This window comes from Lathyrus oleraceus, chromosome 4, assembly GCF_024323335.1.
Source record: "Lathyrus oleraceus cultivar Zhongwan6 chromosome 4, CAAS_Psat_ZW6_1.0, whole genome shotgun sequence".
Classification (NCBI taxonomy): Eukaryota; Viridiplantae; Streptophyta; class Magnoliopsida; order Fabales; family Fabaceae; genus Lathyrus; species Lathyrus oleraceus.
Genome location: NC_066582.1, coordinates 110589322 through 110606706, shown reverse-complemented (window position 1 = coordinate 110606706; position 17385 = coordinate 110589322). Strand labels below are relative to the sequence as shown.

The window sequence follows — 17385 nt, the reverse complement described above, 5'->3', positions numbered from 1 at the left end:
GAGGTTGCTTTCATTTGACCAACTCAGAGTTTCTCTATGCTCTTGACTTCTTCGGATTCAGAGTCTGGATTTAATCTTCTTTAAAAGAGTTTCTGACTTCTTTCTGTTTTGCTGGTACCTGCGTTGATCAGAGTCAGAACCTTCTGGATGCGTTTCCTCTGAGTAGCATCTGATTATTGGATTCTATATATGATGTTTTTATCTATCTATTTGTTTGATCAGAGTCCTGCACACTTAAGAAAAAATTCGTTAGAGTACCATTTTTGTTTCATCCTTTGTTATCATCAAAATCTTAGAGATACATTATAGAACCAACTTTGTTCTTACAATCTCTCCCTTTTTGATGATGACAAAACAATACAGAGTAGAGGTGAAATAGTACAAAAATTCTTATTTTAGATAAGGAAGGAGACTCCCCCTGAGTTAGATCCTTAGATTAATCAAAAGTTCTTACCGGACCTTCCTTGGTTTAGTGCTTTAGCTACTTTCCTGGATATCTTTAGTCATTGATTTAGTAATAACTTTTAATAATGTTTGCAGTGCTTTGAGAAGATTTAGTTATGTTTCCATCAGAGCTGTTTTAGTTCTCCCCCTTTTTGTCAGAATCAAAAAGACATAGCAAAAAAGTTGAAATTGATAAAAAGAGCAGTTATAGATAAGCAACACATAAGAAAGATATCAGAAAGCAAAAGAAACATCAAAACAGAGAAAGCAACAAACAAATAGCCTAGGTGCCTAAGGGTTTGGGGACGAAGGCATCCTTTGGAGCAATTGGGACAACATGTTCTGAATGTTGTTGTTGACAGAATCATGTTGATCTAGCCTCGCCCGAACTACTTGTTATTCTTTCTGTAGTTCCTCTAGAATCTTCAAGACCAGAGGGAAAAACCCAGAGTTGGAGTCCTCCCCTTGAGTTAGAGGGTCAGTTTTGGCTTTGGCAGCTTCTTCTGCAGCTATACGAGTTGCTTCTTTAGCTTTGGCTTTAGCTATTGCCTCAGCCTCAGCAGCAGCAACAACATCAGCAACAACCTTCTCTTCAGCTTCTCTGATCCGCTGTTCTTCTTCTTGGCGTGCTTTCTCTCCAGCTTCCTTCCTAGCTCGTTCCTCAGCCTCTCTAGCTAAGCGCTCTTGGAGCCTAATACCAGCGTCTCTGATGAAGTCGTTGCGGACTTGTTCAGAGAGGCTTTTCAGTTTGAAGGCTTCAGAGGTCATCCAATTGATCACTCTATTCCAGTGGATCCTTACTGCAGAGGGATCATCACTAATGCCAGAATTGATGGTCAGAGACTTGACCTTCTCTATTGAAGACTCTGCAAAAACATATATTGCTTCTTCTAGGGTAGGGAGGGTAGTCTCTGGTTTAGTGGCAGAGGCTGGGGAGGATGGAGAAGGTGAGTTTAGGGCACTGAGATTTAGTGTGGGAGTTATGGAGGCAACAAAAGTTGTGGGTGTGGGAATGGCAGAAGGTGATTGTGTTATTTGTTCAGGTTGTGGGTTTGGTTCAGATGGTGAGTGGGTTAGTTGCGGTTCAGAGTTGATTGGTTGTTCAGGAGGTGGATTTGGTTGTTGTGCAGGTGGTGGTGTTTGAGGTTGTTCAGATATAGTTGGATTTTGATGTTTAGGAGGTGGGGAAGTGACTTCTGGTTCAGGTTCAGAGTGTGATGGCTGTTGAGAGGCCAGAGCACGGGCTTGTAGCTGAGCCAGAGTGGGGGATTGGGGGTCAGATGGTTCGTTGTCAGAGGAGAGTATGTAGTATAGTGGGGATTGTGGATATGGTGATGATGATGGTGAAGTCGTTTCATTCAACATTTCTGCTTCAGAAACAGGTAGTGTGGTGGTAGCGAGGTTGAATTTAAGTGAGGGTGAGTTAGAGGTTCTGGTGGTTGAGGGAGGAGTTTTAGAGGTGGTGTATATTGGAGTGGTTTGGGGAAGAGAAGAAGCAAGGGGTTTTATTTTAACAGAGTGAGAGAGAGGTGCATACTTACTTGGAGAGCCAGCCATAGGTGTTAGAGGTCTTAACCTAGAGGATTCTCCCAGTCTTGCTTTCTTAGCCTTCTTGGACTTCTCAGAGGGCTCTCACATCCTCTTCATGAAGTTTGGTGGATGCTCAGGTAGTCTGTCCACTGTGAAGTCATAGATGTCCACCCCTTGATTGGCAAGGTCCTGTAGATAGTAAGCTACTACCTCTGGAGGGTCAATCTTGGAGAATAGGTAGAGTCCGTTGGGAATCTCCCTATGATCCTTGAGTGCTTCCCAGGAGGTGTCAATAGTTGGTTTGGCTCTGACTTGATCAATGATTCCCATGCTCTTCAGATTCCGAGCATTCAACGGTCTACCAATGTCAATAGTGACATCTTCCATGAGTCTGAGCTGAATCAAGTGATCCACTAAGCCACTCTCAATCAACACATCTGATATGAGTCTCCCCAGAGGGATGTAGTTCCTGGTCTTCATGTTGTTTATGGTGTCTTTGACTGAGTCTCTGAGGTACTTGAAGAGAAAATCTGGTAGACAGAGTTTCAGCCTCTTGTGAATGCAGTACAAGATACACTTCTGATCTGTGTTGATGTAGTCAGAAGAGTTTGATGTAGGGCGATGATGAATGGTTCCTAAGGTGATCTTCAACCAGACACGGAGGTTCTGATGTAGCTCCTTGTTCTTGGAATGCTTGCCTTCAGCACTCTGTTGGAAGATGGAAAGGTTGATTTCCTGGGACAAGTATTTTGCCCTAGGGTTTATGTTGTAGATGCGTCTTCATCTTGTCTTGTCCATGTTCAGAAGAGAAGCAATGGATTTCTCGGTGATGACTATCTTGACTCCCATAACGTAGGAGACAATGTAGTGATCATCTGAGTCTACCAAATGCCAGAACTCTTTCACCAGATTTGTGTATACAGGGCCATAAAGGCGTTGAAAATAGGTTTCCCACCCTTGCATTCTCAACTCTTCAGTTAGGTCTATGCCATTCTTCTTCATGTTTTCAAAATCAACTAACGACTCACATAAAACTTCAAGCTTTTCAAACGGTGTTGCTAGGTGGATGTGAGGTTCACGATCAAGGATATGTGGTTCCCTATAGATTGGGGTTGAGACGACGCTGGTGGTTTCTGTAGCTTGTTGAGTAGAAAGGGGTGTTTGCTCCATTGAGTTCATTTGTTGAGAGAAGTTATAGACGGACTATTGTTGAGGATCCATGAAAAACACAGTTGAATATGAAGTTTGAAGGATGAGGAACTTGATGAAGACTGGAGAAACCTTGTGGATGATGAAGAACCGAGAGAGAGAGGGTTTTAGTGTGGTCATGAGTGTAAAGTGCGCAAATGTAGTGTGTGAAATGAATTTATACACATTAGGATGCATGCAAAATGACAGTAATGAGAGAGTTTTAACTGCTAAAACATTAAATGCAGCACGTTAACCAAGTAAGCACGTTTGGAGGAGAATGATTACAACCCATGATGGAGGTCTAATCCCCAAATCAACATACTGCTCGAGGAGATTTCAAGAGTTTGTCTCTTGATTTATTTTAGAGAGCTGTCTAGAAGTTCCAAGGTCAGACGCAAGAGGTTCCACGTGTTACTTTATCTGATCTTCAGGAATACCAAAAGGTTGGATCCTGAGGATTTCTGATTCAGATAGCTTCTAACTGGTAGTAGCATCAGAGTCAGATACAGATTCCAGATGTTTACTTCAGAGTCTTATTTTGCTATTTCAGAGGCACATTTCATTCTGGACAAATTTGAATGTTTAAATTTTTCAAAATGAAGGAGAATCTATCTTCAACGAGGGGTTTGGTAAAAATGTTAGGCCATTGATGGTCTGTATCAATCAATTTTAAAGTGATTACCCCTTTCTGAACATAGTCTCTAATGAAATGATGTTTGATTTCTATGTGCTTAGCTCTGGAATGCAAGATAGGATTCTTACTTAAAAAAATGGCAGTAGTATTATCACAGAAAATAGGAACGTTACTCTCAAAGATCAGAAGGTCTTCAAGTTGATTTTTCATCCAGAGCATCTGAGTAGTGCAGAGTGAAGCTGGTATATATTTTGCTTCTGCAGTGGACAGGGCTATGGTTGATTGCCTTTTGCTGGACCAAGATATAAGATTATTTCCCAAGAACTGACAATTCCCAGATGTGCTTTTACGTTCCAATCTATCCCCTGCATAATCTGCATCACAATAACCAGAGACTCTATACTCTGATGTTTTCTCATACATCAGGCCCAGGTTAGGGGTTCCTTTCAGATGCCTGGGGATTCTTTTAACAGTTGTTAAATGAGATTCTCTAGGATCTGATTGGAATCTGACACAAAGACATACACTAAACAGAATATCAGGACATGTAGCCGTCAGATAGAGAAGAAAGCCTATCATACCACGATAGAGCTTCTAACAAACCTTCTGGCTAATTTCTTCTTTTTCCATAATGCAGGTTAGATGTTGACGAGGTTGAGAACTTTTTCTGACATGAGGCCTCCCCTGCCTCCCTATAGTCACTGAATTAGTTTCTCTCTCCTTCCTCTTGGAGAAACTACCACCATACTTCTTGCTAGCTGATGCTTCTTCTTTGGACAGACGTCCCTCACGGACTCCTTCTTCTAACCTCATCCCCATATTTACCATTTCGGTAAAGTCATTAGGGGTTTTGACAATCATACGTTTGTAGTAAAACGAACTCAGCATTTTCAGGAAGATCTTCTTCATGTATTTCTCTTCTAATGGTGGGCTTATCTGGGTAGCAAGCTCTCTCCACCTCTGGGCATACTCTTTGAATGTATCTTTATCTTTCTGAGACATAGACCTTAGTTGGTCTCTATCAGGTGCCATATCCACATTATACTTGCATTTCTTGACAAAGGCCTCGCCTAAGTCATTGAAAGTACGGACGCTTGCATTGTATAACCACATATACCATCTCAAAGCAGCACCAGTCAAACTGTCTTGGAAGTAGTGAATCAGTAACTGATCATTATCAGTTTGAGTTGACCTCTTTTTGGCGTACATCACAAGGTGACTTAGCGGACAAGTATTTCCCTTATACTTTTCAAAGTCGGGGACTTTGAACTTCATTGAGATTTTCACATTAGGCACTAGGTAGAGCTCAGCAGCACTCTTCCCAAACAAGTCCTTTCCTTTCAGAGTCTTCAACTCTTTACGCAGCTCGAGGAACTGATCCTTCATTTCGTCCATTTTCTCATACACGTCTGAACCCTCATATGGCTCAGAGTGGTAGATGGTATCCTCGACACGAGGCAAAGTGTGAACAACTGGAGGAGGCACTGACATGACCGGGCTATATGCCGACAAAGAAACAAAGGTGGGTGCATACCCTTCAAGCATAAAATTTGATGGCATCCCCCAAGGGAATCCAGCAGGCATAGAGGGACCGGACTGGCTGGGAACAACTGGAACAGTTGAGGTAGCGACCTCAGAAATGACAGTCCTCTGGTGAGGAGTTGCAGGAGTTGGTGAAGATTGATTTTAAGCAGCAATGACAGACTCCATCAATGATGTTAACCTGACAATTTCATCCTTCAGCTCTTTGTTCTCTTGCTCTAAGTGTTCCATGATCTTTGGTTGATTAGCGCGAGTGTTGTATTAGTGAGTCAGCTTGGCTGAACCACAGAAGAATAACCGATAAGACATCTGGCTGAAGAAAACCTGCTATGCAAATGATGCATGAAATGCAATGTTTTTGTTTATTTAATTTCAAGGAACATATGAAGTTCTATTTGCAAATACACATATTTAAATAGTAACAATTTGATTGACCATAAAATCTCTTTTTATTCATAATATTGGAAGGATTACACTGAGTACAATTTCAGAAACCAAAATACAAATACAAGAGGAAATGAAACTAATCATCCTAAGGATCCCTTAGCAACGGTATCTGATGATCTAGCTGCGAGCGCGTACTTCCTTCGGATGCATCATATCTCGGACTCAAAAGATGTCTTCATCTGAGCTTTCTCAAGGACAAGCTGATCAACAATCTTCTTCCAAGCACCGAAAGTTTGAGGCATACTAGAGGAAGGTAGACCCTCTTGTTCTCTATGTATCTTCACTGCTCGGTCTTCAAGAAGTTTAATAAGTTCATATTTGTCTTTTGACTCAAGGTGCAATTCTTCATGCTTTCAGCTCAAAGCATGGAACTGCTCTTCCCACATATCTTTCTCTTGCTTCATCTTGATGAGTGCGTCTTCCAACTCCTCTACATCTTGGTTAGGGAGAGTTGATGGCTCAGCCACAACCAAAGACATAGGTATTTCACAAGCATACTACATCTTCAACTCCAAAGCTCTCTTCTTCACCCAAATAGTGTAAACTTCCAAAGCTACATAGTTTCACGGACCAAGCTCGGATCTTCCTTTCTTATGCACGTTATTCCAAGCATGTATCATCTTCTACTTCAAATGTTGGGGATCTTTACCCTCTTGATAGAAAATACATTCTAACTGAGTGTTATTAGGTTTGTCTATCAAGGGGAACCCAACTTGACGACGAGCCAAAGCATGGTTGTAGTTGATTCCTCCTTGTGTACCAATGAGGGGCACATTAGAGAATTCACCACAACTATCAATAATATCCAATCTACCCAATGCAGAGTCATACCAAGCAATATCATCATTAGCGAGAGACATGAGTCTCTGAGACCACCGTAGACATTGTTTGTTCTTCACGAAAGCAGGCGTCTGAGGCAAGTGCGAAATAAACCACTTGTACAGAAGAGGAGCACAACACACAATAGTCCCACCACCTTTAGAATTCCTTAAATGCAAAGAGAAATACATGTCACCCAATAGAATAGGAACATGATTCCCAATCAAGAAGACTCTAATGGCGTTAACATCCACAAAACCGTCAATATCAGGGAACAAACCTAGACCATAGATAAGCAATACAAAGATGACTTCAAAAGCATCCACACTACCGGCCTGAGCAAAGAGAGTAGCTTTACCAATGAGGAACTCAGAAGTCAACCCCATAATACCCCCTTTCTTCAGCAAATGAGCTTCAATCTCAGATTTCTTCAAACAAATAGCTTCAGCTATGATATGAGATTTGGGAATCTCCTCCACTCCACTAAAGGGTATTTTGTTAAATATGGGTATTCCCAAGAGATGGGCATACTCCTCCAACATAGGCACAAGCTGGTAATCAGGAAAAGTGAAGCATCGGTAGAGAGGATCATAGAACTGAACCAAAATGCTTAGAGTCCTTCAACCACATCAGCAAATAACACAGATAAAAGCTTCCCATGACGTTGCTTGAAGTCCAAGGGATCTAATACAAAAGATGACAACTTCCTTAGCTCTTTCAAATCAGGACATCTGAAATTGTACTTCTTAGTGTTCCTTCGTCCATAATCCATGGTCTGAAAATATTTGCAAATAAGACCTCAGTTCCTTGAAATCTACTTTTGTGTCATGAATGTTATAATGCACATGTATGCATGAATGCAACAATCACAAACAAGGGATCACATACAAGTCAAACACAAACAAAGGTAAAGGGATGGATCAAGTCATCATCAAGATCAATCATCCATTTTGGTGGATTATGGTTTTCACCTTATCAACACCCAAGTTCCATTGATATTGACAAGACTTGATCGGATCAACCGAGAATCAAAGGGTTTGTTGTGAGTCACGAGCATGGAGTCATGTTAAGAACCATCCCAAAGGAGTGTACTACGGATAAAAACCTGTAGATCATGTTCTAAAAAGTTCCCAGAGTCTTAATCCCATATATCGGATATTATAGGTTAGGATGAATAACTCATCAACCCATGATATTCTCAAGAGAAACTCGTCTGAGTGTAGTATCGCGTAACAACTGTTATCAGGTCTACACCTGAACAGTCTCCGCACTACGTCCTAAATAAGCAAAGTTGGGTTAAATGTTCTACGGTCCTCAGCTTCTCAGACCCCAAATCAGAGAAAGTAATGCCTAATCACAAATGACTTGTGTGACATTAGTAACTCCAAAAGGGTCACCACTAAGTAGATGGGTCTCAAGCCAACTTGTTAAGGACTACTCCACACAAGTTGAACATGACTATACCATCCTCCTATCTTAATTTCACTCAAGTTCGGGTTAGAACTTATCTCACCACTCAGAGATCACCAAGCATAACAGACATATTATATCACACAGAAAAATATACAAACATCAAATATACAAATATATACACATAAAAAAGTAGGCTAAACTCACTGAGGACTACTCCCCAACAGAGTCACCACTTAATTTTTGTAGCGGTAAATTCATGACCATCAAACTATGGATAAGCTTAACGTCAATAAAACCAGAGTTACCACCGCGCTTTTATTGTTTCCAAAGGAAAAAGGGAAAAGTAAAAACAAAACCCAAAGATAAGAAGTTTTCAAATCAAAACTAATAAAATGCCAGAGATTACAGGTAAGGGGGTTGGTTACACAAATGGAAGGTGTTAGAACCCAAAGTGTCCTAGGTACTCCTAGGGAGCCCTTTTTTATGTGTGTATGTGTTTTTGGTATAAAAGATGTTTGAGAAAAATAGAGTGTGGGGATGAGAAAAGAATTCATTGATTATATTTTTGTGTTTGACAAGACCTTCAGACTTGTCCCTACATACCAACATAAAAATGAGGGATCAAAACCTCGTAGTTCGTGGTAAAAATTTCAAAGTTGGTGAATTACTTTTAACAAAAATTTAATTGAGAAGGGAACTAAGGGGCCAAAGGTTTGAATGGAGTTGTTAGTTCTTTTTATCTTTTTTTTTTAAATTTTAAGTCCATATGATTAGATTCATTTACAAGTTTGATTTAAGAAAAAGGAGTTCAAAAATTCAATGGCATAAGGCCAAAATTTCTATTTGAAATAAGGTCTAAGTTTGAAATCACAAGCAAAGAATATTTTTGAAAAGGGGAGAGATTTTGAAAGTTAAGAGTTGAAAGGATTTGAGCAATGGGATGCAATCCAACAGACAAGGATTTGAATCAAGCAATAATCAATCAGGCAATTAGAAATATCAAACATCATGAAGATCAAGGCATCAAATAAAGATAGCCACATCCAAGCAAGCAATTCCCATAGCTAGCAATCTTCTTTGTCTTCTCATGTACCAGATGAAATACTCCTTGATTAAATCAGAATAAAGTATTAGACACAAGATCAAAATAACATTTTGCATCAAGACAATGTAGCAGGTGAACTAAAACAAATCCCAAGACTTGTATAAGGTGAAGGCTCAGTTCATAATAACTTGATTTCATAATGTTGGCATTGGCCAAATCCTTTTTGCACAGGGAATGTTGCCTAGTTCTAAGTCCAGAAGTTCATATCAAGATCAACAGTCCACCAAACATTGTTTAGGGTTTTTGATGTTTGTTGGGTGTTTTAAGGTCCTAAGACCACAAACAAAATCAAAATGCACAAACAACATATACAACCACGAGATATGGCTCAAATGAGCAAAGGCAAAAATGGCATAAACATAAACAAGTTAAATGAAATGTAAATGGAAATGAATGATAAATGACTAAAAAATTAAATTGCATAAAGTAAATGACTTGAAAAGTAAAGCAATATTAATAAGAGTTAGTCAAATGTTAGTTAAGATTAATTGAATGTTAGTAGTGTTTTTGCTTTTTAATTGATTAAGTCATTCTTTGGAGAATACTCAACCATCTATTCACAAGCATGGATCCCTGAACTAAGACATCTTCCATAGGAAGGAAAAAAGGTCAAGTTTCCACTCAATACCATGAAAGATGGGAGACTTACAATCTCACTTACTAGAATGTTATGCCTTTAGGGTCAAATTTAGCTCTATGTTAAGCAATCGTAATTGAACTTATGTAGAAGTCACAACTATCTGAGGCCGGGAAATAAAAATTTAGGTGTTAATGCATGTTCAAGATTTGGTATGATGAACCAAACTCCTAAAACATACCACACACTAAAATAAAAAATCAAGAGGGATGGACCTATCTCATCCATACTTGTATTGGTTCATCTGATAAAATATCATTGATGAACCAATTAGCCTTAGGATATTTGAGATTTCATTGGTCAATGAAAGGAATGGGTAAGAATGGGGATGAAGATGAAGGGGGAAGGAAATGAGATAAATACAAATTGGTCATGGGAGGAATTTTATCAAATTAAAGTCATTCTTTCATTTTGGGAGATGAAATGTACATTTCATCAATCCCCTAAATCCAATAATTTTAATCCAACAAAAGTCAAATCAACCTTGACCAAGGCCCAAACAAATAGTCAAATATCACAAGACCATCAAAATGGCTCAACATAATTTTTACAAAATTAACCAATTAAAAATCAATTTAAAAATGCATAAAAATACAAATTAGTTTGGCCAAAACCTAAAACCTCTTTAAAACACCAAATAAATGGCCAAGAGATTTTTATCCTAGGTCAAACAAGGTCAAAGGACCTTAGACAATATTTTTTATTATTTTTGAAAAGTCAGAAGTATTTTTAAACAATTAAAAATATGCACAAAAACATTTAATTCAAGAAAAATAACAAAATTAATCGATAAAATAATTTTAATTCATAAAATGAAATATAAAAATATTTAAAGATTTTTGGTGAAAGTCCCATATTTTTTGGATCAAAAATGAAATTATTATGAATTAAACAAAATAAAGCAATTAAACATAAATTCAGAAATAAAAAAGGAAATTCAAAAAACGAGGGCCATCAGATCTCCCTCATTAATTGAGGTGGTAGATCTGATGGCCAGAAGAGCGCATTCCACCAACACTTAAGTCAAACGCGTGGCAGGGTTGGTAATCAAAACAGATGGCTAAGATTAAAATGTGAGATCATGATCCAATGGCTTTGGACACGCCCACATATCACCGGAGCCCTAGCTCCGGTCTTCTTCTCCAGTGGACCTCACTGGACTGGTCCACCACCAACCACCACTAAAATAAAAAACAAAGACATGGATTTAAAGAAAAAATACATAGGAGCTCGAATCTGGCCTCAATTTTCTCCAATTCCAAGTATATAAAAAGATACAAGGATTTGAATTTTGAGGATTATGAACTGAGTTATTTCGATTTGACCTCAAAGCAACTCAATCTTGTTGCCTACATTGGTAGGAATATAGCCAACCAAAAATCACAAAGAATAGTGAAGAATTGAAGGAGAATCGAAGAGATGAAAATTCTGAAAAATTACCTTCGAAGGAGCTTCAACCGTGTTTGATCTTGATCCCAATTGTGCTTGGCTTGACTTTAGAAGCTTGTAGGAGGTGATTAAGATCAAAGAGAGGCTTGGACTCTTGGAGTTTCAATCTCAAAACAAAATAAGAGTTGAAGCTCGATTTTCAAATGAAAACCTTCAAGATTATCCTTTAATGGTGAGGTTTTGGATTGGAGGTTCAAAGCTTGGGCATGAGGTCCTCAATTATGAGCCATGAGGGTTGTATTTATAGCCAATGTGATTTATTTCCACACACTTCCAAAATTTTCCAAATTTAGCAATTTCCATTGCATGCTTGCATGAACGTGTGAGAGGCCCATCAAGTGATGTATTCAGGTCCAAAAATTCTTGTGTATCATGATGAAATCAAGTCATGTGGCCATGCATTTGAATTTGAAATGTGAAGTTGAAATTCATCCAATTGGTCCCTTGGAAAGAACCCATACGTAAGTCCTTCATTCTTTGGCCAAATGAGGTGATCATGGACTTTTTGGAAAGGTGAGATCAAGGGGAATAACTTTCATATTGAACACTTTTCCTTTTGAATCTTGAATCATGGTGAATTTTGAGGTGGAATTTTGAAAAATCAAACATATTTGTAAATTTTCTAAGTACCAAGCCAAATGTTCACTTCTTCCTCCTTGAATAACTTTTGTTATGGACTTCAAATGGAAAAAGTTAATTCATCAAAGTTGTAGATATTTCAAACCTCTTAAATTTGGTCACAAATTTGACCTCATTTTGATTTGGCATGAAGGAGTTATGCATTTTAGAATTTGAGGAAAATCACTTATTCAATGGTAATGGCCCAAAATGACCTATAATGTTTCCTCTTGGCACATGTATTTGGAAGTTGAATTTGAACTTATTCCAAACATAAAAGTTGAAAAAGACATCCTGAATTTGATCATGGAACTTTAGTGGCTTTCATCTCATAAAAATTGGGCAAGTTATGGTCCTTGGAAGTTGACCTCCTAACTAGGATTCAGACAAAATGACCTATAATCTTTCACCATAAAAAATGACTTTACAAGCAAAAGTAACTCTTGACTTCAACATGTAAGTTGTTTGGAATGTCATAAGGAGTAACGTTTCTCTTGGAATAATTTTCATATGACAAAAATTGTAGGAGATAGGGTCTATGGAAACCTAGTTTTGACCAGTTGACTTTCTCTAGTCAACCACCATGAACCATCTTGAAAACTTGACATTATCTTGATATTTGGGACTCATGGAGGGTCATATATGTGTAAGATGATGTAACCATTTAAATATTTGATCAAATGATGAAGAAACTTGTTGAGGAAGTCACATAAGATACCCATATGAATTAGGGCTTCCAAGGCAAACAAGCTTCAAACTCTTGATGAATTCTTGATCAAAATGATATGTGAAAACCATGGGAATCCATATATGATGTCTAGAACCAATTTAAACCATCTCTTGATTGATCTCCTTGCATTGAAGGTCTTAAACCCTAGATATGAGCTTGATGGAGCATGGGTGAACACACACACACACACACACACACACACACACACACACACACACACACACACACACACACTACCTACAAAAGTAACAAACTATACATAGACATATTTTTGGCATTTTGGTTAGTAAATAATGAAAAACAAAGTATGATACAATCAAATGTGCTTGGTGACCTCTCCCAATACAAACCCAATGAATAAGGGGTAAGTAGGATTCCAAGGTGTGATCCCCAAGACAATGCATATGATGAGATAACATGAGGGATCTTAGGGTTAGATAAACCATAACTAGTCTAGGATAAGAACTATTTCCCTTTGCATATTCATTCACCTCAATTTTCACCTAGCGTTAGTTTAGGACTTAGGCAGGCTATAATAAATAAGGAAGTTACCATGTTCTCCATCTTAGAAAAAATTAGCTAGTGATTCGAGTCACATGATCCTTAGTTAAAGCATGATAGCTTTGATTCAAATGACATGATTCTTAATTCAAATTATGGAAGCTTTGATTCAAATCACATGATCTTAATTCAAATCAAACAACTAGAATTGCACAGTTTTTTTACATGATTAGCATCAACAATCCTTTGGTTCAAATCAAAACATCAAAATCTGATTTTTTCTTTTTTCCCAATAGAGTTTCCAATTCTTATCATACCATAATCTGATCAAATAATTGCTATCATCTAGACATGTTCCTATCAACAAATAGCACATGAAAACATATATTATCTACAGCATAACAAATTAATTGATCGTAAATCCTATCATGCAATTATCATATCATTCTCGTAATCTAATCATATAATTTCTGGATTCTATCATGCATATTGTTACAACCCTCGAGTTACCTAGATTACCACATGCATGTGCAAAAGTCTTGGTTACTTCATGATCATAACCAATGGGAGGGGAAACCCACCCTGTTAATTGAAGATACAAATGATCTTCCCTTTTTCTTCTATCCATATACAAGACCATATTCAAGCTCCTTATTGACCTTCCAAATTTTGTGATCCATTTGAAGCCAAGGACCTTCCTTCGGTTCCTCTTGATCAAAATGACGTGTCTTGTAATATTCCTTCTCCTATAATGATTATTGACTTCTCCTTCAAATTGATGTAAGGGATATGGGATGAAGATTGCATGTAAGTGAAGAGGACTTGCATACAAGCTCATCTCTCCATTTTAATGGGAAATGAGGAAGAACTTATGATATAAAATATGTTTTCTATTCTAAGTTATGCTATTTGTATGACTTGCCTATAATGACCAACTTGCCCTTACTTACTAATGTGAAATACCTTAAATACCCTTACATAATTTAAAATTCCATATTATCCGTTTTTGTCTACAATTCCTTAGCTTAATACTTAACATACATTAGTCTTAATTAGGCGTAGAATTTTATATAATTGTTGTGAATTGACCGAAATGCCCTTTGTGATAAAATGACCAATTTTCCCTTAGTCTTCTAATTCCTGTAAATTCATGATTTAGGATGAGATATTACATTATCGATATTGATTTTGTATACTTATGGATTTTACTAATTTAAGTAAATAAATATTTTTAGTTAAAAAATATGAAAAGAAAAAGTAAAAGACACTCCTCTTAAATAATTTCCTTAATTATTATAAAAATATGAATTATTTATAGAAGTAAATACAATTTTTCATTGTTATAATTAGTTGTTTGTTTGAATATCAAAATGTTAGATTTTAAAATCCCTAATTCAAATGTAAACCACTAAATATTTCTTTTCCGCATATTTATTAAAGTTTGAGTTGGTCACTAGATCAATAGTAAGAAAACATTTTAAAATTTAATAAAAAAAAATTTTGTGTTAAAAAAAGTAAAAGAAAGTCAAGAAAAATATTAATTGTATTAAATAAAATTAAAGTTGCGGTTATGGTGGAAAAAATAATTGTAAAGAAACAAAGAAAGAAAAAACAAAATAAAAAGTTAGAAAAGAGAAAAACCATTCAACGGTCACGTCACTGGTTTTGAAGTACTCAAGTGTAAACAAGCTGTCAATCCCCAAACAGCGGTTACGTCACTGGTTTAAGCCACTGGTTTTAAGCTACAATAAGTCATATGTGTATACTTTGTTATTATCATTTTATTTCAAAGTTATTGATTTATAAATATCAACAATTTATTTATATAAATAAATGTCGCTGACAAGGATTGAACCTTAAATAAACAGTTTACACTCATTTAACTCAAATAACACATACCAGTTGAGTTATCCCGCTCATCCATACTATTTTTTTATTTTTTATTTTTATGATGTATAATAAAATTATTATATGATTTTTTTATATTATTTTCTCTCCTATAAATAAACACAATGTTGCCACAAACACCACAAGCTCTTTCAAAAATGCCCTAACACCCAGAGGTTCTCCATTCGAACAAAATGAAGAAGTCCGTAGAGAAAGAAAGGTGAAAGAAAACTAAAAGTGTTTTAAATTCGTAATTTTTTATCTCTTTCTTATCTCTCAATACTTTTTATTACTTCCCCCCTATGATTTTAAGCAAAAATAAACGAAATAGAAAAAAGCATAGGAGATTCATAACCGTGAAAATTATATGGATTTTTCATTTTTGATGTACTGTTTTCGTTTATGAATTTAGGTATGCATGTCGTCCAACGCTACATAATTTTGTGAGTGTGGAGAGAGAGAAATTAAAAATTATGAATAAAATGATGAGGGTAAGCAAGATAGGAATATAAAAAGGGAGGAAAGATCTGTAGAGAAAAGAAGGCAGAGGATCCAAATCTCATTATTTGATTGAACTTTGTTTATCTAATTCGTTCTTTTAATTTTTTTCTTATTTGAACTTTTGGTATGGGTTGCGCGTGAGTATTTAATTTTGAAAATTATTGACTTTTAGGGCATTGTAGCTCGTTTCTTCTTATTATTTTTATTTTGATTATTGTTTTTGGATGAGCTAGTATTTCTAATTAGATGTTCATATCAACTTCTATGATCTATTGGTGAATGTGTGTGATTTGTGTGCATAGTGATCCCTATATTTATTAAAAATATATAAAAGTGTAATAATTTCAACTATATTTTATTGACTCTCAGTGATATGTCGACAAAGTCAAGCGAAGTTCCAGATGATCTTGAGGAAATGGGAAAATCAAAAAATATGGAAAATCATGCAGGTGTATCAAGTTTTCTTATTCGCCAGCTCGGTCGTGATATGTCAATCAATTGTCTGCTTCGATTGTCAAGGTCTGATTATGGCTCAGTTGCTGCATTGAACCAAAATTTTCGATCACTCATTAAGACAGGAGAATTGTATCAACTGAGACGAAAAATGGGCATAGTTGAACATTGGGTTTACTTTTCTTGTGACGTCTCTACATGGGAGGCCTTTGATCCAAATCGTAATCGATTGATGCAATTGCCTAGAATGACTTGCAATACATGTTTTATGCATTCAGACAAGGAGTCATTAGCTGTTGGTACCGAGCTTCTTGTTTTTGGAAGGGAAATAAATGGTCCTGCCATTTATAAATATAGTATCTTAACTAATTCATGGTTAAAGGGAGAGAAAATGAATACTTCTAGATGCTTGTTTGGGTCTGCGAGTTTAGGAGAAATTGCAATATTAGCTGGTGGTTGTGATAAAGATGGAAAAATCATGAGCTCTTCTGAGCTTTATAACTCAGATACTGGAACATGGGAGATTCTTCCAGACATGAACATAGCACGAAAAATGTGTTCTGCTGTGTTTATAGATGGAAAATTCTATGTCCTTGGTGGAATTGGAGTTGATAAAACAACACAGCTAACATGTGGTGAAGAGTTTGATCTAGAGACAAGAGAATGGCGTATAATACCTAATATGTGCCCTCCGCGAAATGAAGGAGATGGTGTGAATGGTGAGGCACCTCCTTTGATTGCAGTTGTAAAAAATGTATTATATGCTGCTGATTATGCGCAACAAGAAGTAAGAAGATATGTTAAGGATAAAAATTCATGGGTAACTATTGGAAGCCTTCCTGAGAGAGCAACCTCATTAAATGGATGGGGAATGGCTTTTAGATCATGTGGAGATAAGCTAGTTGTTATTGGAGGTTCTAGTTTTCATGGTGGAATGGTAACAGAAGTTAATGCTTGGACAATAGATGATGATGAAGGTGCTCCTTATTGGAATTTACTTGCCATAATCCAATCAGGGAGCTTCGTGTATAATTGTGCTGTCATGGGATGTTGAAGTTCTTGTTGCAGAGTATCTAAATAAAATTAATAATCTTAAATTTTTAATTAGATGGATATTGATATGTAGAATAACTATTTCCTATCTTTATGGGGAAATTTCATATCATTTGAAAATCATCAATAAAATTTCAAGAGTTTTAAATTGCATTGAAGTTTTATTATTTTATTTTGTTCATTAGAATAAGTTTTTGTTTTTGAAACATTATATATGTATAGATGAATAATTTGAGATCATGTTACATATTATGTTTTAATGTTTGCTTCCAATAATTTTATTGAAGCAATGCATAATTTTAATTAATCTCAATTTCATTTTATTTACTTTTGATTTACCATTTTATTATTTGTATTTATCAAAAACTAATTTTTTACTTAGAATTTATAGAGAGATAGTGGTGATATTTTCTTACTCGTGTCCTTAATTT

General features: G+C 36.4%; 2 protein-coding genes across 2 annotated transcripts; one reads left to right on the top strand and one right to left on the bottom strand.

Moving 5' to 3' along the window:
• Window positions 1–840: 840 nt before the first annotated feature.
• Window positions 841–2001, bottom strand: LOC127136259 (proline-rich receptor-like protein kinase PERK2). The gene is made up of 2 exons (XM_051062842.1): window positions 1246–2001; window positions 841–999 (listed from the first exon to the last, which is right to left on the bottom strand). Exons 1-2 carry the CDS (start codon window positions 1999–2001, stop codon window positions 841–843), a joined length of 915 nt encoding a protein of 304 aa, XP_050918799.1.
• A 13046-nt stretch (window positions 2002–15047) lies between these two features.
• LOC127073814 (F-box/kelch-repeat protein SKIP11) lies at window positions 15048–17107 on the top strand. The gene is made up of 2 exons (XM_051015041.1): window positions 15048–15167; window positions 15818–17107. Exons 1-2 carry the CDS (start codon window positions 15142–15144, stop codon window positions 16953–16955), a joined length of 1164 nt encoding a protein of 387 aa, XP_050870998.1. The 5' UTR covers window positions 15048–15141; the 3' UTR covers window positions 16956–17107.
• The last annotated feature ends 278 nt before the right edge of the window (window positions 17108–17385 follow it).

Bases quoted from the DNA above. Each gene is read 5' to 3' on its own strand.
- LOC127136259 (XM_051062842.1), bottom strand. From the start codon at position 2,001: ATGGCTGGCTCTCCAAGTAAGTATGCACCTCTCTCTCACTCTGTTAAA. The intron at 1,000-1,245 runs GTAAGGATCCAC...GCTGCTGCTGAG, and splicing joins TTAGTGATGATCCCTCTGCA to GCTGAGGCAATAGCTAAAGC.
- LOC127073814 (XM_051015041.1), top strand. From the start codon at position 15,142: ATGAAGAAGTCCGTAGAGAAAGAAAG. The intron at 15,168-15,817 runs GTGAAAGAAAAC...ATTGACTCTCAG, and splicing joins AAGTCCGTAGAGAAAGAAAG to TGATATGTCGACAAAGTCAA.